This window comes from Pocillopora verrucosa, chromosome 5, assembly GCF_036669915.1.
Source record: "Pocillopora verrucosa isolate sample1 chromosome 5, ASM3666991v2, whole genome shotgun sequence".
NCBI classification, from domain to species: Eukaryota; Metazoa; Cnidaria; class Anthozoa; order Scleractinia; family Pocilloporidae; genus Pocillopora; species Pocillopora verrucosa.
Genome location: NC_089316.1, coordinates 23,346,238 through 23,372,928, shown reverse-complemented (window position 1 = coordinate 23,372,928; position 26,691 = coordinate 23,346,238). Strand labels below are relative to the sequence as shown.

Sequence of the window (26,691 nt, the reverse complement as noted above, 5' to 3'; positions counted from 1 at the left end):
AAAATGACGATGTAATGTGGGAGATAAAGACGTGTAAGACTGGTTTGGAGTGATCGAACCAATCATAATCGAGAAGAATGAAAGCGGTGTATTTCAAATTTTAGAAATTCTTTCATGATCAGCGAGGTACACATGTAGTAGTTTTATATAATTTTGTTTCCTTGTTGAGAATGGCAGCAACTGACAACATAAGGGTTGCTATCAGGGTTCGTCCTCTAATAAAAAGGTAAGCGTCGATTTTGTGTAAGTGTTTATCGATTACAATGTTCAGATCACTTTCTGTGGAGCATAGCGCAAACAAGCTGGCCGCGCCAACAGACGGTCTGTTTCTAAATTCGTTTTTGAGACCGATCGTATCGATGTAATTCCCGAATTTGATATTATGAACTCTGTTATTAATGTTTTATTTACTGCCAACGCGATATTCAAATCGGTTGATCCATTTATTTCGTAAGTGCCATCAGTGGTTGTTCTTTTTGTCTTTCGACGCTTCAGATTTAACATTAACATTCAGCTTTTGGATATCATCATGTTCCTTGAAAGATTCTGAAAACTGCAGTCATAGATTTTTGTATTACGTTCCGCATTGAAATATTTCTATATTTCAAAAACTTAAACACGTCGCAATAAAAATGCGTCACATTTGGTAAAGAATTATGGATTTAATTTACCCTATTCGCCCAGGCTTATAAAAGCAAAGTATTACCTTCTAAAGGGATAACCAACATGTTAAAGAACACCAAGTAGGTTCAAACAGCCCTATGATAAAATACATTCCATGAGTGTGTAATGAACTAAACACTATGGATCTCATTCATTTTTATTTCTTTAGGGAAAATGATTTTCATCAACCAATACACTGGAAGGTTGATGGAAACACCATTACACAATTGTCGAATGCAAAGATACTGCCAAACTCATCCTACTTTTTTGGTAGGTCTCCATTTTTTCATTATTATATTTGTTATAATTTTTTTTGGTTATTTATTTATTTTTTTTTATCAAGGGTACTTGTAGAGAGTTTTATCTGGTCTGCTTGAGCAATTGATTAATTCAGGGTTGTCAATGAGGGTCTTGAGCAAGGGATTTTTCCCAGTTTATAAGTATCCTAGCCCCAGCCACTGTATTAAAATAACTCTTGTTTAATTCAACTTTTCTGACTGCCCTAGATCGAATTTTTGATATGTCATCTTCTACCCAAGATGTTTATGATGAGTTTGGCAGACCCACAGTCCTTTCTGCCATGGACGGATTCAATGGTCAGTATGCTACGTATACTGTATGAGTTATACAGACCTAATAGCACTTTTTATAGATAACATCAAAAGTTGTATGAGAGCCATATGCGATAGAGGGTGCCAGAAAAAGCTGCATTGGCCAATGTACAGTTCTGCAAATTGCAAGATGAACCAAAAACAAAACACAAAAAGTAAAACATGAATTACTTATTGATTGAGTTAGATCAAGTCAAACTTGAAAGAAAAAAAAATTGGCTCTTGGTCAAGACCCACACTTTGAGAAACACAATGAATAATAAAGGGTCTGGGTTCAAGACCTAAGCCAGCCCTATTGTGTTCTTAACCCTTTAACTCTGGGCAGAAGTGATTTACTTGTAACTTCTCCCTATAATATCCCTATAATTGTCAGAGAAGCCTAACAAACTTATAGAGGGGGGGGGGGTGGGGTGGGAGCAGCAACCTACAAATGGATTGGCATTTGGCTCAAGAAGAGTATTGACATTCCTCCTTGCATAGCCATTTAACTTGGATGTGTTGTGTTCTTAACCCTTTAACTCTGGGCAGAAGTGATTTACTTGTAACTTCTCCCTATAATATCCATACATTACCCAGTCAACAGGTAATGAGAATATTAAGACTTATCAAGTAGTTGTTATCTTAATCTAACACCAAATTCTCATAACTTGTTTATGAGGAAATGTGTAGCAGTTAGAGGGGAGAATACATGTAATCACAGGATCTTTGGAGTCAAAGGATTGAGTCACACACTTTATTCTCAATGACAATACCTCTTTCCCCCCCAGGCCACATTGGTTTGAAGGGTGAATAATTAATACTATTCAACAGATAAATCACTGTCCAGCAAATTAGTTTTAACAAAATGATGGGTATTGCTATCCACTGGATAGAGATTTATATCCTCATATCCAGTGAAAAACATTACCCATCATTTGAACAACTAAGTCCAGGAGTGTAAATAGATAGTGGCAAATTGTCAGAGAAGCAGCAATGTACAAATGGATTGGCATTGGGCTCAAGGAGAGTATTGATGTTCCTCCTTGCATAGCCATATAACTTGGATAAGGTCCCATAGGATGGTGTATTCAGCTTGTAAAGGGGTTAAGTTTTTAAAGAAACTGATGCTGTATTGGTGGAAGAGTGTGACAGGGTAATTTGGTATCATCAACTGAGTTGATAATCTTAATTGGCCACCAAAAAGTGTTTCAAAGCTGACATTAGAAGCATTTGCCCTTCTTCAGAGCAAAGGTTGTCAACTTGTAAGCTGACTTAATCCAAAGACTTACACCCATCAACTATTAAAATCTGTTTTTAGGAACTCTTTTTGCGTATGGGCAGACATCATCTGGAAAGACCCATACCATGATGGGTGATGGAAAGTACAAAGGAGTCATCCCCAAAGCTATTGGGGAAATTTTTGACTATATTGAAAAGGTATTCTGTGTTTAACCTGCCAACCATTTACTGAATTTTGTAAAAAAATGCTGTGATCCAATAGGTTCCTCTCCAATGTGGTTAGCATTCATTTTCTTTTCAAACAACTGAGGGAATCTGGTGCTATGTGCAGTAGTCAAGATAATTCCTTTTAGTTGAAGTAATTATGAATTGATCATCTCTTTTCTGGGTGATGTGCTTACTGAGAGATACAAACTAAGTTATTTTTGATCAATAAAACTCCAGTTACAATAGCCTACTGAATATGAAATTAAAGTAAGTGGGGTACATTTCTAACAGAACTGTGATGTTGCATTGGTGGGGGGTGGGGGATGGGGTATTATGAGACAATTTAGTTTTAATTTATCAACTGAGTTGATAATTTAAATTTACCAGTTTAGAGTTTCTAAAAATGATGTCTTGAGTGTTAGCCCTTCTTTGAAACTGAGAGGTAATAGCATAACACTGTAAGGCTTGAAACACCAACTTTACAAACTCTTTATGATGGCCTGTTACATGTGCATTACCATTAAGTATATGAAATTGAAGACAAGTGTCGTTTATGTTCATTCTGTTGCATTGAAAGTTAAATTTGAGGAAAGGAAAGGAGACAAGGGTTTCAAAAATTAATGTTTTGAAGTAGTCATCAGACTCTACAAAAGTAGGTGCCAAGGTAATTTTTTGACCAAAGTAACTGATGTTATCAGGTAGTGGGCCGAACTCTGGCTGTTGCCAGCTTGTTTTGAAACCCCTGAGGAGAGAGTTAAGGTGGCAGCCGGTAATCATTTTTCTCTTTTCCATTATTCAATATTAGTCTATTGACATCCTATTTTATTTATTTATTTATTATTGTTATCTTATTATTTTTTTTTATTTTTTACAGAATCCTTCTAGAGAATTTTTAATACGAGTTTCATACATAGAGATCTACAATGAGGTAACTACATAATAATACACTGTTGATGATACTTCGTGATTGTACAAATAGAATGTGAAAGGCATGCAAACAGTAAATAAATCAGTTTGAATTGCACTTTCTGCTGTCACTCCTGGCAAACTATAAATTTAATAGAGGTAATAAGAGTTTACCCACCTGTAAACAAGTTTAGTTGCCTTTTTACTACTTGATGTTCGTTATTTGATAATTGAAAGAACAGTACATGCTTTGCTGGGATTTTTATGCAAATCTCAGCTTGATTCATAATTTAAGATAGTGCTCATTGACTACTGCAATAATGGAGACTACTGATGGCCAAAATTGTTTCACTTATGGTCAGATCATTTGACATCTTCCTCCCACAATGCCTTGCTTCAATCCGAAGGGGGTAACTACCAGTCCATTCAAATGTAGAGGTCTGGCAAGACTTAGGAGTTCTTGTACCAAAGAGAGAGAGAAAAAAAAAGTTTGTCAGATTTTTGTCCTCTGTTAAACTTTGTTTATTTATGTCATTTATTTATTTATTTATCAGGACATCAAAGATCTGCTGAATCCTGCGAAAACCAATCTCAAAATACATGAAAATGCTCAGGTAGGTTAATGAAATCCCTGGAAGAAAAAAAAAATAATAATAATAAATAAAAATGAAGAAAGTTTTGTTGTGTACAGTAAGTAGCACATGTACATTGATGATCGTGCTTCACCTCGGAAATAAATAGAATCTGATTTGAATGGCATCAAATGAATTGCATATAAAGGATTGACTGTTGACGTTTGCGGGCCTTTAGATCGCGTTTCGCGAAACTAGCTCGTGAAAATTGTGTTAGCTAGCGCCGTCGATTCACCAGCGATAGACTAAAAATTTAAGAGAAACTTTCAAATGTTATTTCCAATGGCAAATTTGTAATTTTTAGCTTAGTACACCTTTACTCATCAGTCATTGTTTACCAAAAACGCCAGACGTTAATCGAGTGTTTGTGGATCGGAAAAAGTCTTAAAACGTTTCAACCCGCCATCTTGGGATTGAAGGAGAGTTGGAGGAGAGACTGGGTTAAGGGAAACCAAGTTATTGTTTGCCCAATAATATTGTAGGAAACTGTTTTTAAAAAATTAAACCGTTGCTTTTGTTTTTTAGAAACAAGTCTACGTTGGTGATCTGACAGAGGAGGTGGTATCCTGTAGCGAAGATGTCTTCAAACACATGATGCGAGGAGAGAGTAAGTAAATATCGCATTTACTCCAGAAAGTTCTCGTAAGCAAAGGTCATTTTAACCATTTAACTCCCAGAAGTGATTAAAATGTAACTTCTCCCCATAAAATTCATATATCATCCAGCAACGCAGGTAATGAGAATAGCCAAACTGATCATTGACCCACTTTTCTTCTTTGAAAAATTGCTTCCTCAAATTGTCTAATTTGTTAACATTTAACAAAGATTAGGCTTAAATATGAAGAGCGACATGAGGCTCAAACGCCGTCAGTTTATTGACACCCGAAGGTGCAGTTATACAGCCATTTAGCTGCAGGATCGACCATCTGAACGCAGTCAATTTTAATAAAATGGTGTTTGAGAATCCCTAATTTATTTGTATATTGCTTTTTTTCCGTAGAAAATCGACATTTTGGTGTTACTAATATGAACGACCGCAGCAGCAGGAGTCATACAATTTTTCGGGTGGTAAGTTTGCACTTGTCACCGTCCCGCTAAACACACATGAGTAAATATCAAGAATAATTTCTGTGCCCTCACCAAACTCGTTTCATTAAAGACAATTCTTTACTTCAGCTAGTGATTTCATACGGCTACCGCAGGCACAGTGAGTAGCAAAAGTAGTTACCGTGCCTTCTCTCAGTGAAGTGTTATTATTTTGCGTTATTTTATGTTCAAGGTTATCGAGAGCCGTGAAATGATGGACGAAAGCAAGACTCCTGATACAATAGACGGCGCAGTTCGAGTAGCACATTTGGTAAACAAATAACTCTTAGTCTAAGTAATAATATGATTTCGAGTGCAGTTGGGTGTTAAAAGAACGAGGAAATATTTCAAAGTCAACAAAATTGCACGTGCCCGTTGGGCAGCTGCAATTTGTAGTCTTTATTTACACCAAATTGCTAGAGAAATCATTTTCTTTCTTATTTAAAATCTACCTTTAAAAAAAACATCACAGTGGGTCCAGATCGACGGAATTTTGGAAGTTTGCGTGCGCTAATTGTAATTTGCACTCGTGTTCCAACTTTGCACTTGTGTTACATGAGATTGCACTCGTTTTCAGCCAATCAATCAATTTGCTGCACTTGCTTCCTATTAAGACCAAAGTGAAAGATCGTGAAATTTACACTATCGATATCTACTTTAAAAACTTTTTTTTTCTTTCATTTTATAAAGACCAAGCAGCGGTAGGTTTAGATAAACAGCGTCTAATTGAATTTTTGTTAATGCTTACTCTCGAGGTCGAGCTTCACCCCCGCCTCAACTCTCTTCCCATTCTGTTTCCTTGATCTTACTTCCTTACCCACTTTGTAACATCCACCTGTGTTTGTTTCTTCTTCTTCAGAACCTGGTTGACTTAGCAGGCTCAGAAAGAGCATCGCAAACTGGAGCTTTTGGTTAGCTCATATTTGTCTTTGTCGTTGATGTTGTCGCTATTGTCCAATGATTTGTCAGATTTTTGTCTTCAGTTGAACTTTATTCATCAATTTATTTATTTAGTTATGTGATTTCAAGTTTGCCTTAACTTCAAAGCAATGTTGTTTGAATTTCTCAGGTCAAAGATTGAAAGAAGGCGGGCACATAAACAAGAGTCTTCTGGCCCTGGGCTCTGTTATAGCCAAGCTAAGTGAAGGAGAAAGGTAAGAATATTTCATTCAGCCTCATAGAACGCGTTTTAATCGTTTTACCCCTCAGAGTGACCAGCATCTAATTTCTCCCTACAGTATCACCTCTGAATCAAACATTAAGGTAACGAGAATGAAGGAAATGGTCCCCACCTAAGGGAAAGTCTTGATTTTTAAACAAATTCTCCTTGTCAGCACCATAAGAAATGTATGGAGAACAGTATGGAGAATATATACAATGATGTTAGGGTGTAAAGGGTTAAGTGAGTGTCGCACTGGTTAGTACCCAGTTTCTGTCGGTTCGAACCGGCCCAATCATTCAGTGACGTTCAAAATTCCGGTTAACAGATGTCGGTTATTGCGCACGACAAGTGAGTATCTGTAACTTACAAATAAAGTTCTGTTGCGTTTATTTGTAAACATCTTAACAGTGACAGATGAATTATAACTTAGCGCAAAATAAGTGTGATCTTTTTAACAGATCACTCTAATGTTCATACTTGTGAATTTCTAAACGATAATAGCTAATTAGCATAGTGAGTGTGAATTTTTCAATCCCTTTGTTCCTGACGGTACTAAGGAACCGACTCAAATTTAAACACACCTGGCGTGAAAAAGAATACTTTGTTAGTAAGGTTACGAAACGGCTAAACTGACTGGATGACTGTAAATATATGAAATTCATATATGTGAACTGCGGACAAAGAAACGAATATGGAAGCGATCTTCGCAGTAATGATCACTACCTAAGCAGTACTGAAAATATGGCCCGAAAAAAATTCAGGCTGACTAGGTACCAATGATCTAAGCTAGGTACGAAACTTCCATGGGTACAAAACAACTGATCACCAAGCAAATGACCTCGGTGGCAAGCAAATGCGAGTGATTACGTTGCGATTTGTATCAGTTTTAAATCTGACAAAAGCGTCAGGATATTGACGGCTCCAGTCCGTTTTGAACAAGATATTAACTATTCAGGGTCTCTACTAATAACAAACCTGTTTCTCGGCAGTTTTATACCATTCCGGGATTCAAAACTAACCCGAATATTACAGTCGTCGCTCGGAGGAAATGCAAAGACCTCCATGCTATGTACGATCACTCCAGCGGCGATTGAAGAGTCAATTAGTACTTTAAAGGTAACTGTCCGGCTGCTAATGTAATTCCTTGCACACGCGCACTCAGTTTAGAAACTGTTGTGGTGTGTCCCACATTGAATGCAAGTGAGGGAGTCATTTATTCCGAAGTGAATCTTTAACATGTGACATACGTCAGACAATATTACCACCTCTAAGAATCTGGGAAGGTTCCTTGGTAACTGGCTTTCCCTTCGGTCCGCGTCTTAGACAGTTAACCACTTACAACGATTCGAAGTTGTATACACCGTTTGGAAATTAAGATTATCTCCTTCATGTTTCAGTTTGCCAGCCGAGCGAAAACCATCAAAAACTGTCCAGAAGTTAATGAGGTAAAAATACGTGAATTGTTCCCTCTCTAACTCCCGATTAAGATATTTATCTTTCTATCGGTCTTCGTCCGTCTTTCTATCCATCCAATCTACCATCTATCAATCTCGGCGTTAGCTTGGGAGCAGGCTCTCTTGAGCGCTGCGACACGAGTGGCGAGGCCGCGCATGTCGAGCTGGAAATCGATACGAGTGCGTTAGATGTCCGCCAGAGTCCTGGCTCAATTTTAGTGTCAGACATCTCGTGACCTCATTACCCGTGCCGCAGCGCTAATGGGAACTAATCGCACGCTATCTTTGAGATCATTCTTTTATTTAATGTATACCGCGACATGTCCCATTTCATATAGTTTTATCTTCATGGTTTCTAAATTTAAAAATTTCTTCGCTACTTTAGATTCTACTCCTAACGTAAATCATGAAATGAGACGATAGCCCTCTTTAACAGTTGTTCCATTATCTTTTAAGGTACTTGATGATGGAACACTTCTAAAGCGTTACAGAAAGGAAATTCGTGAGCTTAAACAACAGCTTGTCGAGGTAAGACGCGTCTGTGAAGGAACTATAGTTTATAGTTGTATCTGTATCCTGCAGAGCGTATTTCGGTTGAATACCCTTCATCCAAAACCAAGGTAATCACTGAGGCTGATGTGAAAGGAAGAGAAATACTACAAGCAGTCAATACGAAAACAAATTCAGAAGAAGGAAACTGCCGGAGCATTAAGATAAGAATCTGATTGGTTGTGACGGTGGTGTGAGTTTTTTCGACCAATCACACAGCGGAGTTCAACAATGCAAACCTAGATTACCCAGGAGTCTTAGTTGAAAATTCTTCAACACACTTTTGTACCGTGCAGTATGTTAACACTTAAATTTGAATATTTACATTTTTTATTTACAGATGAGCAGTAGTTCGCATGTACAAGAGCTACTACTAGAAAAAGAAAAAGTGAACGAGGTAAGGAATACCGAGTTTATCACCTTTGATGGGGTTTTTGTGTGTTTGCACAAAACTGGGAATGCTAATTAAAATGTTGAAAAAATAAACAAATCGGAAAGTGGCGTCCGCTCAGTTTTCCTTTGCTATTGTTTCCTCGTATTATTGGTTGTTCATCCTGTCCGAGACCGTTTCTCAGCCAAACTTAATGATGCTGCTGTCTGACACCAACGTGATGGATGTGATATTTCAGCATTGATATTCCCATTGCGTTATTAACCCTTTACACCCTAACATCTGTATGCATATTCTCCATACTGTTTTCTATACATTTACTAAGGTGTTGATAAGGAGAATTTGTTTCACAATCAAGAGCTCCCTTAGTTGGTGATCATTTCCTTCATTCTTGTGACCCTAGTGTGTGATTCAGGGGTGATATTGTAAGGAGAAATTTGATTGTGGTCACTCTTATGGATCAAAGGGTTAATGCTGAGTTAATGCACTTTTTTCTCGCTTTATTTCCAGATGGAAGAAATGTTGGAGCAGCAACGGCGACAACAGGTACGAGAAACGCTGATAGCATTTTTTGTGTGTGTTTGTATTTGCTGGAGAACGTAAAAAGATGAGGTGTTACTCCGGTAACGAGCTGACCTTGGACGCTGAGGCCAGTGGAAGTGAATAATCAATATGAGCAACTACTCAACCCAGTTATACGAGTGATGCTTGTTATGTGAACCCTGAAATAACAACACCCATGAGTTTTTAGGCTGCGCGCGAGAGCGACGACGTTATCGGCTCTCTTGCCTAGCTTTGGGTGCGCATTTCCTCTGCAGGTGTGGTCCAGGCAACTAAACTGGCTCAAGGGTAGAAATTTCTAACGTAGTGCTGTAGCCCATCAGGCTTTACGATATCGCAAAGAAAGAAAGAAAGAACAAGCTATTTCAGTTCACACAGTCTTACTTGCTGTTGCCTTTTTGCAGAACGAACAAGAAGAAAAGATAAAAAGATTGTGCAATATGATTTGCACTGCGGGAGGAGAGACTGGGAATAACCGAAGTAAACAAAAATTGGCAAAGGTTAGTAAATGTTTTGGGTTTCGTTACGCGTGTTATTCTAGCTTACGATCACCTCGCGGATCGTGGCCAATTTTAAGGGCTCAGACCACTGACGCTTCTCTTCTCATCACGTCCACCTACAGAGGCGTGAAACCTGGTGTCCAGGGGCTGGTCTTTCAAAGGCTCCGCTGGCCTCCACTGTTTTTAGTTCAGTGAAAAGTCGACTGCAAAGAATCCCGTCGAGTCCAAGTAGCGACGAGAGTGAGTTTGGTGAGATGACAAAAGATATGTTCCTAACGACGTTAGAGGAGGAAGAGGACATAAAATCTTCAGAAAGCGGGAAAAAACGGGTTGTTTTTGCAAGTCCTGCGGGGAAAAGGTTAGTTTCTATAAATCCTGATCGCCAACGTAATTGAGGGAGATTGTTTCTTTCTTTGACTCCCACTTGAAGTTCCAGCAGAAAAGCAAAAGGAAAGAGCCCAGCAATAAGTGGACTTGCATGCCATCAAAACGACATCGAGAGGGACGGGCTTGTCTAAGGGTTCTTGCTCACAAACCTGGATCAAAATGTTTCAGTTCGAGTCCTCGTTGTAGCTGGATTAAGAGGAGTAAGTTTCTAAAGGAACTGTAGTGTTTTTCGGTGAGGGAGTATAACAATTTTGGTGGCCTCGGGATACCCAACGTTGAAAGCTTGCGGTTGTAAATTCATTCCTTTTTGGTATTTCAAGATTTTTCTTCCCGTCTTTTTTCATCTGCTGTATACGAATTTAATCCAGTCTGAATGTAGAGCACAGCAGAGTGGCCTGGCCTTGTTTCCAACTCTTTCAACTTGCCCGAGTCTATCGTGTTAACAGTTAGGCCGCTTACACACCTACCCAGTTAGCCTGTTTTATAACCTTACCATTCTCCTCAGAAGGTGAGCATGAGTCAAAGATTAAACAGCCGCACCTTGAAATTTGTTACCAACATAAATCTCTTTCTTGCAAACAATAAGGTGTTTATCCTCCATAACGGATGTGAGACAACAGGAACACAAGGAAATGCAGACTGAAGTAAGAGAGAAACATTTTGTTGAGCATTGTAAAAAATCCTCTCAGTTATCTAAATGTGTCATCTCCAAGGCGGTGGTATTGATGTTAGGCTGTGTTTGACGCTATTAATCTTGAAGTGTGAAATTTTGTGGCGTTTGCGCTAAATAAGGTTAGAGAACAATCTTGAGTTCAATGAATAGGTATGGAGGGCTCTAAGCTTTTTTAAGATCATTTGATCCCCCCTCCCAGCCTTGTTTGGTTTTGTCACGCAACTTGTTCTTCTCAAGAAGATGGAGTATTGCATGACGGCGACACGGCTGTCATGGGGACTGTAGCTTACCAGACCTGGATATGTGAAGAAAAACATGACCAGCATTCAAAAAAAAGTGTCGTAGAGGTTTGAGAACTGCCCTATGATTACAGTGCTACGTTATAGATGGCTTTTTTTAGTCCAAAAAGAGGTCACGATTGTCTTTTTAACGCTTAAATCCTGATTTTCTACATGTTCAACATGTAGTTTCCTCAGTCCAGTCCAGACCAGACCAGCCCCGCCCCAGCTCTTTGGAGGGATCTTCTGACAGCAAGGTCGGATGACTTGAGATTCGAATCAACGTTGTTGCTTGCGTTGTTTTTCTCTTTCCCCGTTCTCGAGACATAAGGAAGATGTACCCTTAATTAAAAATAACCAGTTCTGATAATTACATTTTAGCCTGACCAAAATTGCATGGAAATGGAACGTGAAGTAAAAAGGCTGCGGTCAGATCTTCACGAGGCGATCGAAACCCGAGACTTTTACAACGTAAGTATGTCCTTTAATGGAATTGGAACTGCTGGCCCTTGTCATATTTACCTTGTTGTCCGTTTACATTTCAACAGGAGCTGTTGGAAGAGAGTAATGCGTTGTTAGAAAAAATGTCAACGGAGAATGGCCGAAATGATACCCCTACGGTATGATTTTTGTTGTTTGTTTGTTTGTTTGTTTGTTTGTTTGCTTGCTGAGTATTTTGTTTTTGTTTATTCTTTTGCGAAGACCTTGCGTTTAGAAAACAGCTCTTTACTTCTATACTTCTCGGTTATTTCACACTATTATCAGTCTCGAGAGAAAATGTGCGAATTAGATAAGAAAATACAAATTAAAATTTACCACCAGTTCACTTTTTTTGAAATGAGTTTCCGTGTTCGGCTCTCTAACTAGCAGTCTAACTACAAATCGGCTTTAAGGACCGACAGGCAAGCACTAAGATAGACAAACAGAACAATACACAGGTAAACACAGTGCGCGCAGAGAGTCCCGGGTACTAATGCTGAACGGTTCGAAGTCGAGAAATTAGAAGACAAATATTGAGCTGAGAAGATTGTCATGAAAATAGTCATGGGCCCCGTCAGAGATCTCGTATATTGTCCCATGGAAAACTGTTAGACCCTTTTCGAAAGTGTGAAACAAAGTTATAAATTGGTAATGCATTCGTAGCTGATAAATCATTTTTGTTTGTTTGTCTGATCAGGCTCAGATGTCAATGTTAAAGACGCTAGATCAACTGAGGGCTAAGAACAAAGGTAAATTTTTACCGTGACTGGAATGCCTTCTTAAAACTATCGATTACATCCATTGCGTAGTTCTTTTCTGTTCGATTGACTGACTAAACCATTTGTTATTTGATTGACTGAACTCAACAGAGCTACAAGCTGAGTTTGACAGCGTCAAAGCAGGAAAAGAGGCTCTCGCCGCCAGAGTTGAAGAGCTTGAAAATGCAGGGACATGTAACACTGCCACTCAAATGAAAGCAGATTCCTTACAAATGGCATTAGAGGAGAGTGAGAGAGAGAGGAACCGACTTCATCAAGATCTGAAAGAGTTGCAAAAGGTGTGCACTAGTCTTGAAAGCGATGTGGCTCGATTACAGAATAAAATTGCCAACGCTAGGCAAGAAGATATTCAGTCTGAGGAGGAAAAGTCTTTTTGTCAGCAAGAGGCATCGGAGAAGATAAGACAGCTAGAGTTTCAAATAAAAGAAATGGAAGAACGGTTGTCTGGTGTAAATGAGCAGGAAGGAAGACTAACGGAGGCCATTGACGAAAAGGTTCAGTTGGAAGAAAGCAAGAAACTGGAAATTTCTTGCTTAGAAGAAGCACTCGATGAGATGACAAAAGAAAAAGGACAACTGGAACAATCCTTGCAAATGTGGAAAGACAAGTGTGCTAGTCTAGAAACTAATGTGGCTCTTTGTGAAAAGGAAAAGTTCTGCCTTGAGGAGAAAATGACGTTTGCCAAGGAAGAAGCTTCTGAGAAGATCAAGAAACTTGAGGAACAAGTGAAAGAAATGGTGGAAAGAATAGCTAGTGTAGATGAACAAGAAGGGATGCTGACAGAGGTGATTGAAGAGAAGTTACAGCTAGAGGAGAACCACAATGTTGAAATGACATCTCTTAAAACGGCTCTTACTGGCTTAGAGGAATCACTAGATGAAGTAACAAAGGAGAAAGGAAGATCTGAAGAAGCCTTACAACAGTGGAAAGATAAGTGTGCTCGTCTCGAAACCAATGAAGCTCGTTATGAAGAGGAGAAGCTTCGCCTTGAGGAGAGGATGGCGTTTGCCGGGGAAGAAGCCTCAGAGAAGATCAGGAAACTTGAAGATCAGGTGAAAGAAATGGAGGAAAGGCTGGCGAGTGTCGATGAACGAGAAGGGATGCTGACAGAGGTGACTGAACAGAAGCTACAGCTAGAGGAGAATCACAACGTTGAAATAACATCTCTCAAAACGGCTCTTACTGGCTTAGAAGAATCACTAGATGAAGTTACAAAGGAAAAAGGAAGACTGGAAGAAGCCTTACAACAATGGAAAGACAAGTGTGTTAGTCTCGAAACCAATAAAGCTCTCTATGAAGAGGAGAAGCTTCGCCTTGAGGAGAAGATGGCGTTTGCCGGAGAAGAAGCCTCGGAGAAGATCAGGAAACTTGAAGATCAGGTCAAAGGGATGGAGGCAAGGTTGACGAGTGTAGACGAACAAGAAGGGATGCTGACAGTGGTGACTGAACAGAAGTCACAACAAGTTGAGAACCACGAAGTTGAAATGACGTCTCTTAAAACGTCTCTTACTTTCTTAGAAGAATCTCTAGATGAAGTTACAAAGGAGAAAGGAAGACTGGAGGAAGCCTTACAACAGTGGAAAGACAAGTGTGCTGGTCTCGAAACCAATGCAGCTCTCTATGAAGAAGAGAAGCTTCGCCTTGAGGAGAGGATGGTGTTTGCCGAAGAAAAAGCTTCAGAGAAGATCAGAAAACTTGAAGATCAGGTGAAAGAGATGGAGGAAAGGCCAGCGAGCGTAGATGAACAAGAAGGGATGCTGACAGAGGTGATTGAACAGAAGTCACAGCTAGTAGAGAGTCATGAACAGGAAGAAACATCTTCTAAAATGGCACAGGAGGAGATCTCTGAAGAAAAAGAAAGTTTAGAACCGTGGAAGGAAAGGTGCAGCACTCTCGAGAGCGACATGACGGAGCTCCAGGATGAGATGGCTTGTGTAAAAATGGAGAGACTGGAGGAAAGCCTGTCTAGCGTCAAAGAGGATGCTTCCGTGAAGATGAAAGAACTGGAGATTGAGCTGGAAACGTTGAAAGGAAAATTGAGCGACGAGGATCAGAATAAACGAATGTTGGCAGAAGTAAACGAGCAAAAAGGGAACTTAGAAGAAATCGTTGCACGATTAGAAACAGAACTGGCTCAAAGAAAAGATTTGACCGAAGACAAATGTAACATTGAAGCGCGCTTTAAACAATTTAAGGAAGAAAAGGAAGCGGAAATTATGGAACTGAAGAAAGAGATACAAGGACTTCAGGATCAGCGGAATATAAGTTCATACGGTGTCGAAGAAAAAGACATGATGATGGAGCAAATGATTGACCAAAAACGGGAAATGGAAGCTAAAATGGTAAGCTCTTGAGTTATTTCGGTTTGTTTGTCCTGTTGTTGATTGTTCGAAATCTGGAAAGGTATGCTCTTGAAGAACCAATTCTAATCCCAGATATCATTTTCAATTCTTTTCCAAAACATCTATGTGCCTTGGAGTAAATCAAAAAGGAGATGAAGTTGCTCTCGCCATAGGTAGCGAGCGTGAGTGGTCCGATAAGCTTAAACTGAGGACAGTGGCATTCGTTTGGTAACAAACGAAGATGAAAATCGGTAGTAATTGTTATCTGCGTTAAGGCCTTTGGACAGAGCCACATACATGCAATGCTTGATTTTATTTCTTTTTCGATGTTAACTCCACTTTTCTTGGTACTAAACACAAGTTTTAAAAAGGATACCCTTCCAGACGAATCTGTGGGTTCCTTTCTTTTCTGCTCTGCGCTGAATAGACCAATCCCTGCATACAACTGCACAAATTCTCTGTCGCATTGTAATCCATAGAAGGAGAATAGAAAATACGTATTGCTAGTTTTTTTCAGACCTATTGCCACTACAGATGAAAAACATTGCCCATGTGTAAGACTTGTTAAGATGGACGGCATATGACCAGATACGAGACTAATTTAAGATGTAATGTACTGCGCACGTCTGAAATCGGTTTAAACGTTTCCAATTTCTGTCTGTTTCGTGAAAGGTGAAATTTTTTCTTCTTCTTTTTTTTTTACAGTCTGATCTTCAAATGCAGCTCGAAAACGTAAATAACGAAAAGGAAGAGTATGAACAAATGTTTAATAAGTAAGTGTTATCTAAGCAGAATTACTTGCTGATTTTGATTTGCTTTTGTTTGTTTGTCTGTTTCCCAAAGTTATTAGACGAGTGGAATAAGCTGAATGAATTTTATGTCGTTGCCGTTATCTCTTTGCCTAAATACTCCGTATTCGACTTTAATTTTACTTCGAACTAAATACTTCAAATAGTGTTCATCTCTTATATACGAGCAAACATCTCTGGCACAATTTTTAATTGTTTGGATTTTGTGTTATTTCCGTTATTATTATTATTATTATTATTATTATTATTATTATTATTTGGATTTTGTGTTATTTCCGTTAGGGTCAAGAAAGAAAAAGATGAGATTAGAAACGATTTATCAGAGTCCATTTCTGATGTAAGTAATAGGATATCTATCATTTTATTCTCTTTGTTTGTCATTGGATTTTCGTCTTTGCCTTTGCTTTTTTCGTTGTTTTCTTGAAGCATTTATCCGTAGATTTAGACATTTTTTTTTTTTTTTCAAACACTGAATACGCACGTGTCAGATTGTCCTCTAACTCAAGATGCTGGATCAAGAGGTCTGGGCCTGTGCCTCGATGGGGCCCTTGCAGTTAATTCTTTTTTGTTTGTTTGTTTTTTATTATTATGATTATTATGATTATTTTATTATTATTATTATCATTATTATTATTATTATTATTATTATGATATCAATAGTTCTAAAACAAAAACAAAGAAAATACCAGGTAATGAAAAAGAGGGAATATTTTTTTCTTACTCAGTCCGCCGAGTTGCAGAAGGACATGTTAGACATGCAACAGAAAGTGAAGCGCTACAAGGAACACATTTATGAACTTGAGAGCGAACTACAGCAGCGAGCAGAGCTCTTAGCATCACACGAACAGAAGGTAACAGGTGTCTGCCATTGATGTGCTATCACTGAGCGAGATCATCGAATTGTTTGCTTTGTTTTACTTACTTCTCTAACTAGTTCGTTGTGATTTGTTTATTTGCCTGTTTTTTGTTTGTTTGTTTGTTTGTTTGTTTGTTTTTTGTTTTACGTGTGGTGAACCTGAACAGTTCGACATGTTTTTCTACCAATCTATTGCGTACCTAATTGCTTTCTTTCCCTTCTTATATTCTTCTTTTTTTTTTTTTTTTTTTTTCTCATCCATTTATCCTCTCTTCTTCCATACATGGTTTAGAATAGTTTATGCCAGCCATCTTGATCTTGAGTCGGAGTAAACTTTAGCAACATGTTTTGACTCCAGAAGTGCACAGGAATATTTATGGAATGATCTTTCTTGTTTACAACAGACTGAAGAACTTCAAAATCGACTCAGCGAAGTGATGAAGCAGCTTGAAAACGTATCCCAAGACGTGAATAAGAAACTGCTAAGCGAAGAACAGGCTTTAGATCAACAGAATGAGAAGAAGACAGATGATGATATGCTCGCCTCTAAACTGAGAGCAGAACAAGAGCGGGCTCAAGAAGTTGCAGATGAATGCAATACGTTGAGGTTATCTCTGGAAAATGTCCAAAATCGAAATGAGATTTTAAAGTCTGAGGCAGAAGAGACGAAGCAAGAAGTGGAGAAACAACGACAGGAAATAGAGAGCTTAGAGTTGCAGCTAGTAGAGTCTAAACAAGCTTATGATTTGTGCAAGGAAAAGCTGGAGGAGCAAAGAGAAAAGTGCGAAAAACTTGTAAAGGACCTGAACGAGATGAGGACCTCTGAAAGTCTATCAAAAGAGCCATCAGGGAGCTTAGCCTCTGAGTTGGAACTGCAAAAGGCAAAGAATGAAAGCGAGGAACTTTTTAAGGAGCTGGGAGAGGAAAAGAAAGCTCACGAAACACTCAGGTGAATGAAACCTGTTTGAAGTGAGTCTCATATTAGGTGGACTCTTAGTCGATTCCGCATTTCTCCCTTTTTGGAAAACGAACTTTTTGTTAGCCGACAAACCCTTTAACCCTCCACATCTTAACATTAGTATGTACATTCTCCATACTGTTCTCTATACATTTCTTTGGATGCTGATAAGGAGAATTTGTTTAATAGCGGAGCTCGCAGAGTGTAGCCCCATAATTAAACAAAATAGTAGTAACCCATCAAGCCGAAAAAATTTGGATGTACGACCGTACGACCGTACGACCGTATAAGGTGCTACTTTTAACATGTGTGGTCAACTGTACCGCGGGCACGCCAACGCCACGGCTTTGTCCAGTAGTCCAGTGGTCAGTGCATTGGGCTCCGAGTCGGACGACCTGGGTTCTAGTCCTGGCCAGGGCAAGGCGTTGTGGCCTTGAGACGTGCGGGAAAAAAAATGCGAGCTCCGCTTTTAGGCTTGGCTAAATCTATCTATTAATCAAGAGCTTCTTAATTAGTTATCATTTCCTTTATTCTCGTGACCTTCATGTTTGATTCAGGGGTGAAACTGTGGGGAGACATTAGATGCTAATCTTTTTTAGAGGTCAAAGGCTCAAGTACGATTAGGACATTTGTTTTGTATTTTGAGAATTTGTCTTAAATGTATATTTTAGGAAACCTGTGTCGCTTTAAAATCAATTTAGCTTTATTCATTTAGTTACTTGCTCATTCTTTGTTTATGTTCTCCCACAATATTCACATCTTTAATTGATTGTCTTAGGAAGGAACACGCATCTCTTCTTGAAGAATTACAACACTTTAAAGATTCTCTTTTGAGAGATACCAACCGTGGAATGGACCAGCAGAGACTGATTGACAAGATGAAGGCAGAAAGGCGGGAGACCATCTGTGTACAAGCACAGCAACGGCACGAACTTGAAAATGATTTGGTTGAAGCCGAGAAAAAGGTAAGCCACAGTTCTGCTCAAACGTAAGTTGACCGTTTCTCTAAACACGCTCCTCGAAACTTGATTCACGGAAACTTCGAGGATCAAATAACTTGTTCAATAAAGCCCCCCCCCCCCCCAAAAAAAAAAGAAAAAAAAAAAGAAAAAAAAAAGTGGCTTGTCTCTAAGGTACTTGTTGTAATTAGACAGATAGACCGACAGACAAAAACCCGCGAAACAAATTTAGTCTGAATCGTCACGTTCCTCGTATTGTATGGTATGGCTCATATTTCTTGCGTCTACATGTAGGTTTCTGAGTTGGAAGCACAGTGCAACTTCTTGAAAAGCGAAAGAGACGTTCTGGAGCACAGGATCGAAGCGGCCAATAAGAAAGTTGAGGAAACCAAGCAAGAGATGCGTGACATGGAGAACCTATACAGCTCACAAAACGTACTGTCCGTCACGCATCGTGACGATGACAGCAAGGTGTTACACAAGTTGAAGCAGATGGAGTTGAACGTTGAACTTACGAAACAGAAGTGCGAAAAAGCGGAAGGACGGGTGAAGGAGTTGGAAAGCGAGAACCGACAGCTGAAAGGCGCAGACATACGCAACGGAGCATTGGTGGAGGAGCGCGACAGTTTAAAGCAGCAGGTCCAACAAAGCAAACAGGTTTTGAACGAGAAAAACAAGAAGGTAAATGAACTCTCCATTGAGGTGACGCAGCTGAAAGCGCACGTGGATAAACTGACGGATGAAAATAAGAAAAGTCGAAGCCAAATGGAGAAGAAAGATAACAAGATCGACCAGATGGAGCAGAAACTATGGGAGATCGAAGAAGACCTTAAGATTGAAAGGCAACGTAACTTCGAACAAAAAGCACAGGTGACTTTTAACAGAAATATATCTGGCTCTGTTGGTTTGTTTGTTTGTTTGTTTGTTTGTTTGTTTGTTTTGTTTTGTTTTTTTTGGAGGGGGTCAGCAATCAATCTCTTCATTATCAGTCAGCCTTACAATGTGCACTTGGGCAGTAGTTGTCGTTGACTGCTTTGATTGTCTTTCGTCAATGAATGCCTACTCACAGGCTAGAGCCCTCCTAAACTGAATACATTTTTCCTTATGTCAAACAATTGGAGTCTTTCGCGTAAGAGAGCGATAACCTTTTCATAATCGAACAAGGGGGAAGGAAACGGTGGGGCTTTTTTGGGTAATATCTATCATGGCCTTTTAAACATTCGTACCATGGCGACTCCGTTTTCTATTCCTTTTTCAAGTTGAAAGGTTAACTTTTCTCTGTACGAGTTTGATTCTTGTCTGGTTTTTCATCAATCGATTCATCGTTGGACTAATAGATTGATTTCGTTGAAGGATTCTGCTGTTGAGGAATTGAACTCTACCATTCGAGTGAAACACGAAGAACTAGAACATATGACGTTCTTGGTAGATGAGAAAGAAGTTGAAATTGCCGAGGTAAGGTGCGCTCTTCAACAGAACGAACTGAAGCAGTCTGAAATGGCCGTAGAATTCCAAAAAAACCAAGAAAAAATAGATGAGCTTGAAAGTGAATTGGAATATGCGAATGAAAGTCTTCTTGAGGAAAAGAAGGGCCGCACTGAGGCAGAAGCCAAAATTGCTGAACTTAGAGAAATGATAAAACAGCTAGAAGAAGAAATGATCTCAGTAAATAAGAAGATGGAGACCCAGAATGGCAAAAGTGAGTCTCAAAAACAGGAGCTTACATCGAAAACTGAAGAGTTCGAAAAAGAATTGGAGGATATGCAGCACAAGCTTCTAGAGGTGGAGAGTGAACTAGAGTTTACCAAATCAAGCCTGGAGAACGTAGAGGCTGAAAAGAAAGATCTGAATACCAGGGTTGAAAAGGCTTTGAAGGAGAAAGAATTGTTGGAAGAAAAACTTCAAGAGTTGACGACCTCATCTGAGAGTCAAAAGAACGCTTTAGATCAAGAGATCGACGAGATTCGAGAATCCCTTTTGAAGGAGAAAAAGATTGTGTCTGAGCTCGAAGACAAGCTTCTTATTGCAGAGAGAAGTAGAGATGCAGCCGAATCGGAACTTCGTCGGGTTCTTGCCGCTGAGTGTGCGAGCGTTTCTAAGGAGGAGATGGAAGGAAGACTTTCTGCTATTATGAATTCAGAAAATGAATTGCGCCAAGAATTGGAGAAGGAGAAAGAAAAGAGTGCGACATTAATGGAACAAGTTGCAGAGTTAACAAGTGAGAGCGAGAAATGGGAAAGTCTTGCACAATCCAAAACTATTCTTCTTGAGGAAGAAACGAAAAAGTGGATGGAAGAAATTGCCTCCACGACTGAGCTTCGCCAAGAACTGGAAAAGGAGAAAGCTACGAACCAACTGTTAGAAGGTCAAGTAGAAAAAACTTTCCTCGAAGCTGAATCAAAAGCAAAGGCCCTTGAAGAAGAGAAGAGTAAACAAGAGGAAGAAATGGCCCAAATCGTCGAAGAACTCAAAGACGAGAAAGAGAAGCTCCTGGAACAATTGCGTGAGATCAGCGCCTTGAAAGTGAAAGAGAGTGAAGACTGCTACGCGGAGAAGAACGACAGAATCAAAGAATTGGAGGAGAAACTTGCTACTGCCTCCCAAAACATCACGGACTGTGAACAAAGCATCCAACATTACCAGCTAAAGCTGGCCAAGGCCGAGTATGAACTGGAAACTACTGTGGCCAGACTTACCCACCTCGAAAAACAGGCAATTACACTTTTTGTATCTATTTCTCTTGGAGCTTTTAGGTGCAGTTCAACCTATTAATATAAAAGATATTGCAGTCTTAAAAGGGACTCTAAAACCAAAGCAAAACGGGTTTTCTGTATTCTAAACACATGATCTGGTTTTTTTGTTATGCGTAGAATACTACGAATGCCATGGACTCCACTGAGGTTGAAAACTTGAGAAAGGAGTGCGAGGCCGCTAAGAAAAAAGCCCAGGACAATCTTCAGAAATACTTTAAGGAGTCAGATCGCCTGAAGGCCATCATAGACGAAATGCAGGGTAGGTTCTTTTTCAGTTATTGCTAAGTTTTGTCATTTCTGGTTGTTGTTCAACCGTGATGATTCTCATTAGATGATCGTGCGTGGTCGGCCAAAACAGGCTCCCTTGCGCATACCGATGTTTCATTGCTTTCTTGTTGTCAGTGATGTCTCGTAACAAAGCAGTGCTTTGTCGCTAACGGTGTAGTAAAGGCAGCCTGTGAAGCAGGCGCTCGCGGAGAAGGCGAGAAACACGCGCGCGAGAGAGCAATATACGCGGGAGAGAGAATGCCTTTTCGCTCGGACGTGCGACTCAAGGGATCTTTGAAGTGATTTCTAAGTCCTCGTATTAGAGGTTGACGCATTACATCAAATGTCGCCTTGAAAAGGAACCATTTCTAGAGTCCTTTCTATGTCCTTGCAATCATGGTTGACTCATTGCAAATTTCGCTTTGAAAAGAAACTATTTCTATCTTTGGTCTCTGCAGATGAAGAAGAGGAGCATCTTCGACAAATTGAAGAACTTGAAGAAGGTAGAGTCAAAAAAGATGCAGAACTAACCCAACTTCGTTCAGACCTCGCCCAACTAAGAGAAACTGGACAAGTAAGTCAAGTTGACGTAGGGAGGGGAAGAACCACTTCCTGTAGTTCCGTTCCGTTCCGGAGATGACATTCATCTACGAAATGCTATCAATTTCAAGAGTCTGGAAAAGGGACGAAAACACTGCACCTGTATCACTCAGCAGGGTTTTATGGTGAATTCTAGGAGTTACCCATGAGGAAAGAGAGTACAAAAATTGTCTAAGTTGTGGGAAAGAAATAATTTTTTTTGTTCTAAAGGCTAGAAACTTCGATCCAAGAACCTCTTTACACATTTTTTAAAACCTTGCGGATTGGGGGAAGGGGGCTGTTGTTGTCTATGGCTAAGTTTTTAAATGTCTCAATATACATATTTTTGTATCTTTTGTGCTTAACGATGCGGTAGGAATTCCAAGATAATGTCAGGAATTGCCACCCCTTAATATACAGAAGTTTTTGTATTTATCGAGTACTCTTTTTCCCTTTCTTTAGAATTCTACGCACGCTGGAGATCAAAGTGAAATCGAAGCGCTCAGAAAAGAGTGTGACGCTGTTAAGAAGAAAGCTAAGGATACGATCGACAAGTATTTGACAGAGTGCAACAGACTTAAGGCTATAGTGGATGAACAACAAGGTACAGTTATTGTGTTAGAGTACATATTCAAAGAGTGTCCTAAAACAGGCCCATAAGTTATTACTACGACCAATCAGAACAAAGGTGAATGTCAGAGGAGCTATTGAGAGTTCAGCGTATTGAGAGTTCAGCGTATAAAAATAGGTAAACTGTCTGAAGAGCGGGAAAACGTGAGAGACCAAGCTGCAATCGCATCTGGGATTGCATCTGATCGGTCGAGACGGTGGTACAAGTTTAACTGGACCAATCACAAAGCGAAGAAAAACATGAACAACATTACAATCCGGGATTACCTCTGAAACTCAAGTGAAAATTGTTAAGACTTATCACCAAGCAAAGGTAAAAATTACAAAACCTTTGGGCTTTCTCTCTTTCACGACTGAGCCATCCTTCATTTCCATTCTTGCTTTCACATTACTGACCTCAACATAATGACCAGCTCCCAGTTGGCTTGTTAGCTCAGTTGGTAGAGCACTGCACCGGTCTCGCAGAGGTTATGGGTTCATATCCCGTACAGACCTGAATTTTTTTCAAGCCTTATTTTTACTACTGCTTATGTAGTGTTCATTGCTGCGGAGACCGCTTTCATATTCTCGTCTTTATCCGCAGTTCACATATATGTTCTACGTATATTCACAATCATTTATTCATCACTTCACGGGTTTATATAGAACCAACATAATATATAGAACCAACATAATGGCTTGTCAGCTCAGATGGTAGAGCACAGCACTGATATTGCAGAGGTCGTGGGTTCAAATCCCCTAGAGGCCTGAATTTTTCTTCAGGCCTCATGTTTACTGCTGCGTATGTAGCATTCATCACTGCGATGGTCGCTTTCTCATTCACGTCTTTATCCGCAGTTCACATGTACGATTTTCATATATTCACAGCCATTTAACACCAAGGTAGTGAGATATAAGTTGTTGTTTTGTGATGTTTTCTCTAGCTGCGTTGTGGTAAGTCTGGCAATCTCTTAAAAGGTGCTTTTTCAGAAGAGTCGACCCTACGCAAGCGCAATGACGAGCTACTCAAGGTTCCCCATTGTTTGACATAATCCCAACAAAGCAAACCAATTATTTATGTCGTAGCGCGCGTGCGTTTGTCGGCGTGCCCTTATACCTACGTCAGAATGACAAACCAGCCCATGACGCTTTAATTGAGATACGAACTGGCCAATATTTCTTTCCATGTTCAATTTGCAGCAATAATCCACAAAGCGCAAGATGTAAAGAAAATTCAAGAAGAAATGGAAGCTTTGCGAATCGAGTTAGCACAAAAGAACATGCAGATTCAGTCACTACAATATGACTTGTACAAATTGAAAGAGAAATACGACAATGAAACGAAGTCACTGAGGAATGAGGTGGAATGGGGCCTAGAAAAAGTCGGATCGCTGAAACTGGAGATAAAGAGATTGAGGGAACCTGAGACAGATGATACTATTAGTATAATGAGGTAAGCTCTTCTTAAAATAAAGCATAACTTAGTCACCAGCTTTCCAAGGTACGCTCGCTTTGGTTGCCATACTGAGCAGAAAAAAAATGTAGGTCAGTGTATGATCTGAACTGAGTTGGTGGCTGACTTGAATAATCCTTGCATAGCAAGCATGGCGTTTTGCAAAACAACATGTTCTCTCAGTTGTATCCTGGGGCAAGTTCCTTTAGGAAAAAAAAATTTCAAAATCTCTGAGAAGTAATTTCCAGCATTCTGGGACATATGAGAAAATCTCTCAGACAGATGTTCATGTTAGAATCAGTTCAAAAGTTTTTTTTTTTTTTTTTTTTGTCTTTGATCGCAATTCACGAAGTAGCCGTTGCCAAACGGTGTAACAGCCAGCGGGTTTCCGCCGCCTACCGACTTCTATTGACAACTTTTGAATTTTCAATCGTCGGCCATTTTCAAAAATTAGTATTACAGAGATCTTAGATCAATCAGGGCGCGCTCATCTCTAAATTCACTTGAGCAATTATACTTGTAAGCAATAAGCAACGTCATCATTTGCCTATGTCATCCTCACGGTCTGCTATTCTTAAAAAGTTCAACTCACGCTGGAAAGGTCTACGTATGAAATGTGAAGTCTTTGTGTCTCCGTGGAGAGCGTTTTAGCGCGGAATCCGAAGGTCTGTGGATCGATTCTTCATCGAGGCTCAGAACCGTTCCTTCGTCCTACGCTTATGACATCTTCATTTATTAAAAGAGTTGTTTACACTTTTTTTTCTCAATTCCAGGGGTCAACCTGTCGCGTCCAACGATAAGGAGAACAATGAAGTAGGAGTCGTGTCTAATGTGGCTATTTATTCTCTCAAGGCTAAGCTTGGAAAACTCGAAAGTGAAACACAAACTTTGAAAGAAAATGTGAAAAAACTTGAAAAGGAGAAATCAACTTTAAGTTTACTCAATACAGAAGCAAGGTATTTTGTTTGTTAGTTGACTTTTCATTTGCTTCTTTCTATGCATGGAACTGTTTTCGTCTTTATTGTAGCAAGGTCATCCATCGCAATCTCGAACTGAGTCCACGAGGCAAATAAACAGCAATTAAATCTTTAGAGAGATTTCTGCTAAGTGTTGGTTATTACACATTCTTGAAAGTTGAAAACCAGAACCAATTTTCGAAACTTTTGTCATTTCCTTAATTTTGGTTCAAAGAGGAATGTTGCACAAAAAAAAGATGTTTTAAAAAGTAGCGTTCATTTTTAAGACAGCTAAAATTAATTACACTTTCTTACAGCAATAAGGTAGCCCAGCTTTGCTCTGAAAACAACGCACTTAAAACAGCCAGGAAGAAATTAATGGAAGAGTTTCAAAAGATGAAGAGAGTACAAGAGAGTTCAAAAGCAAAGGACGATTCCGTCGGGCGACTTCCAGAGGGTGAGACCGCATGCGTTTTATTTACCTACTGAAAACTCATAAAGCTCGCCTCATTCTGTTTTCTTGCTACCACAATTTTGGAGCAAAGTGGGGTTATTAAAAGCGAAATAACAGAGAAACGAATAGAATAGGAAATGGAAGGAAGAGATTGTGGCGTTTTCCGCTAATATATCAACTTTGAAATTATAAATGCAATGTAAAGGTGGGTCCGGCACTTCTGGCATTCTTCTTACCAACGGCTAAAAAAACGCTGAACGCTGTCTCGGAGGATTAAAACGATCCTGTTCCTGAATTATGACTGGCTGTTGCGATAATCATTGACAGTGGTAGGGAAGGAAATCGCAAATAAGCGATTTTTCCTCATTCAAAAGCGCAGTGGTGAAAATGAACCGCTTTTTTCGCCAGGTTTCCACTGTAATCAAACAAAAAATTGCAAGGGAACCGAATAACGGGGACACGAGTAATCCAAGTCAACCTTTCTTTCTGTTTTATCTCCTTTTGTAGTCTCTACAGAAGCGCTTGAAAGACAATCTAAGAATTCATCTGTTCTGAGTGAATTATCTACTTGCAGCGAAGCCCCGCCTGCTGTTGAGCGCAAGCGGGTGAAGCCAGAACCAAAGGAAAATTTCCAAAATTGGCTTTCAGGAGATGCAGCTAATAATATGTTTAAAGACGAGCCAAATCAGTGTGCTAATCAGTGATGTTATCAAGTGCAGCTCGGCGCTGGCCTGTTGATTCATAGAGCCAATTTCACACTAGAGATATAACGACAAAGACCTGAAGGCATAGCAGGGTTAAAACTGTACGTCGATGTTTTTATGGTGTGAACATACAGACATATTAAAATAAGCGTAGTTCCCTTTTGCTTCATAGAGATATCGCCATTATGTCGTCGTCATCCCTACGAGTTTGCACGACAATTTTAACCTCCCTAGTCGCTAGGCTTATTTTCTTTAAATCATTATCACCAGTGCGAACCTGACATAAGATACTAAGTCACGAAAAGGATTAAATCTTTGTTTTTATCGACTGCTTTAAAAAATGATCAGATGGGTGGATTGGATTCAAGTACGACTAGTTTTGGTTTTGCCATGCGTTGAATAATGACAATGATGATGTTGACGATAACTGTGTGGCAGAGTCTTGCGATTAAATA

The 26,691-nt window shown here is 39.5% G+C and overlaps 1 protein-coding gene across 2 annotated transcripts; it reads left to right on the top strand.

The window, feature by feature from the left end:
- Positions 1 to 121: 121 nt before the first annotated feature.
- On the top strand, positions 122 to 26,675 carry LOC131780620 (centromere-associated protein E). Of its 2 annotated transcripts, XM_066167073.1 has the most exons (37): positions 122 to 226; positions 833 to 933; positions 1,170 to 1,259; positions 2,572 to 2,690; positions 3,574 to 3,627; positions 4,160 to 4,219; positions 4,763 to 4,844; positions 5,238 to 5,305; positions 5,517 to 5,594; positions 6,183 to 6,234; positions 6,393 to 6,477; positions 7,475 to 7,601; positions 7,883 to 7,930; positions 8,396 to 8,467; positions 8,829 to 8,885; positions 9,390 to 9,425; positions 9,845 to 9,940; positions 10,063 to 10,298; positions 10,914 to 10,971; positions 11,660 to 11,749; positions 11,827 to 11,898; positions 12,456 to 12,507; positions 12,628 to 14,879; positions 15,585 to 15,652; positions 15,971 to 16,025; positions 16,414 to 16,539; positions 16,949 to 17,493; positions 18,281 to 18,467; positions 18,756 to 19,331; positions 19,815 to 21,173; positions 21,332 to 21,473; positions 21,940 to 22,055; positions 22,523 to 22,664; positions 23,870 to 24,122; positions 24,896 to 25,078; positions 25,396 to 25,535; positions 26,040 to 26,675. In XM_066167073.1, the coding sequence occupies exons 1-37, from the start codon at positions 171 to 173 to the stop codon at positions 26,234 to 26,236; spliced, it is 8,130 nt and encodes a 2,709-aa protein (XP_066023170.1). In that variant the 5' UTR covers positions 122 to 170; the 3' UTR covers positions 26,237 to 26,675. The 2 variants fall into 2 exon arrangements, with proteins under 2 accessions (XP_066023170.1, XP_066023171.1); XM_066167074.1 differs by lacking the exons at positions 24,896 to 25,078; positions 25,396 to 25,535; positions 26,040 to 26,675 and having other exon boundaries at positions 23,870 to 24,126.
- Positions 26,676 to 26,691: the final 16 nt, after the last annotated feature.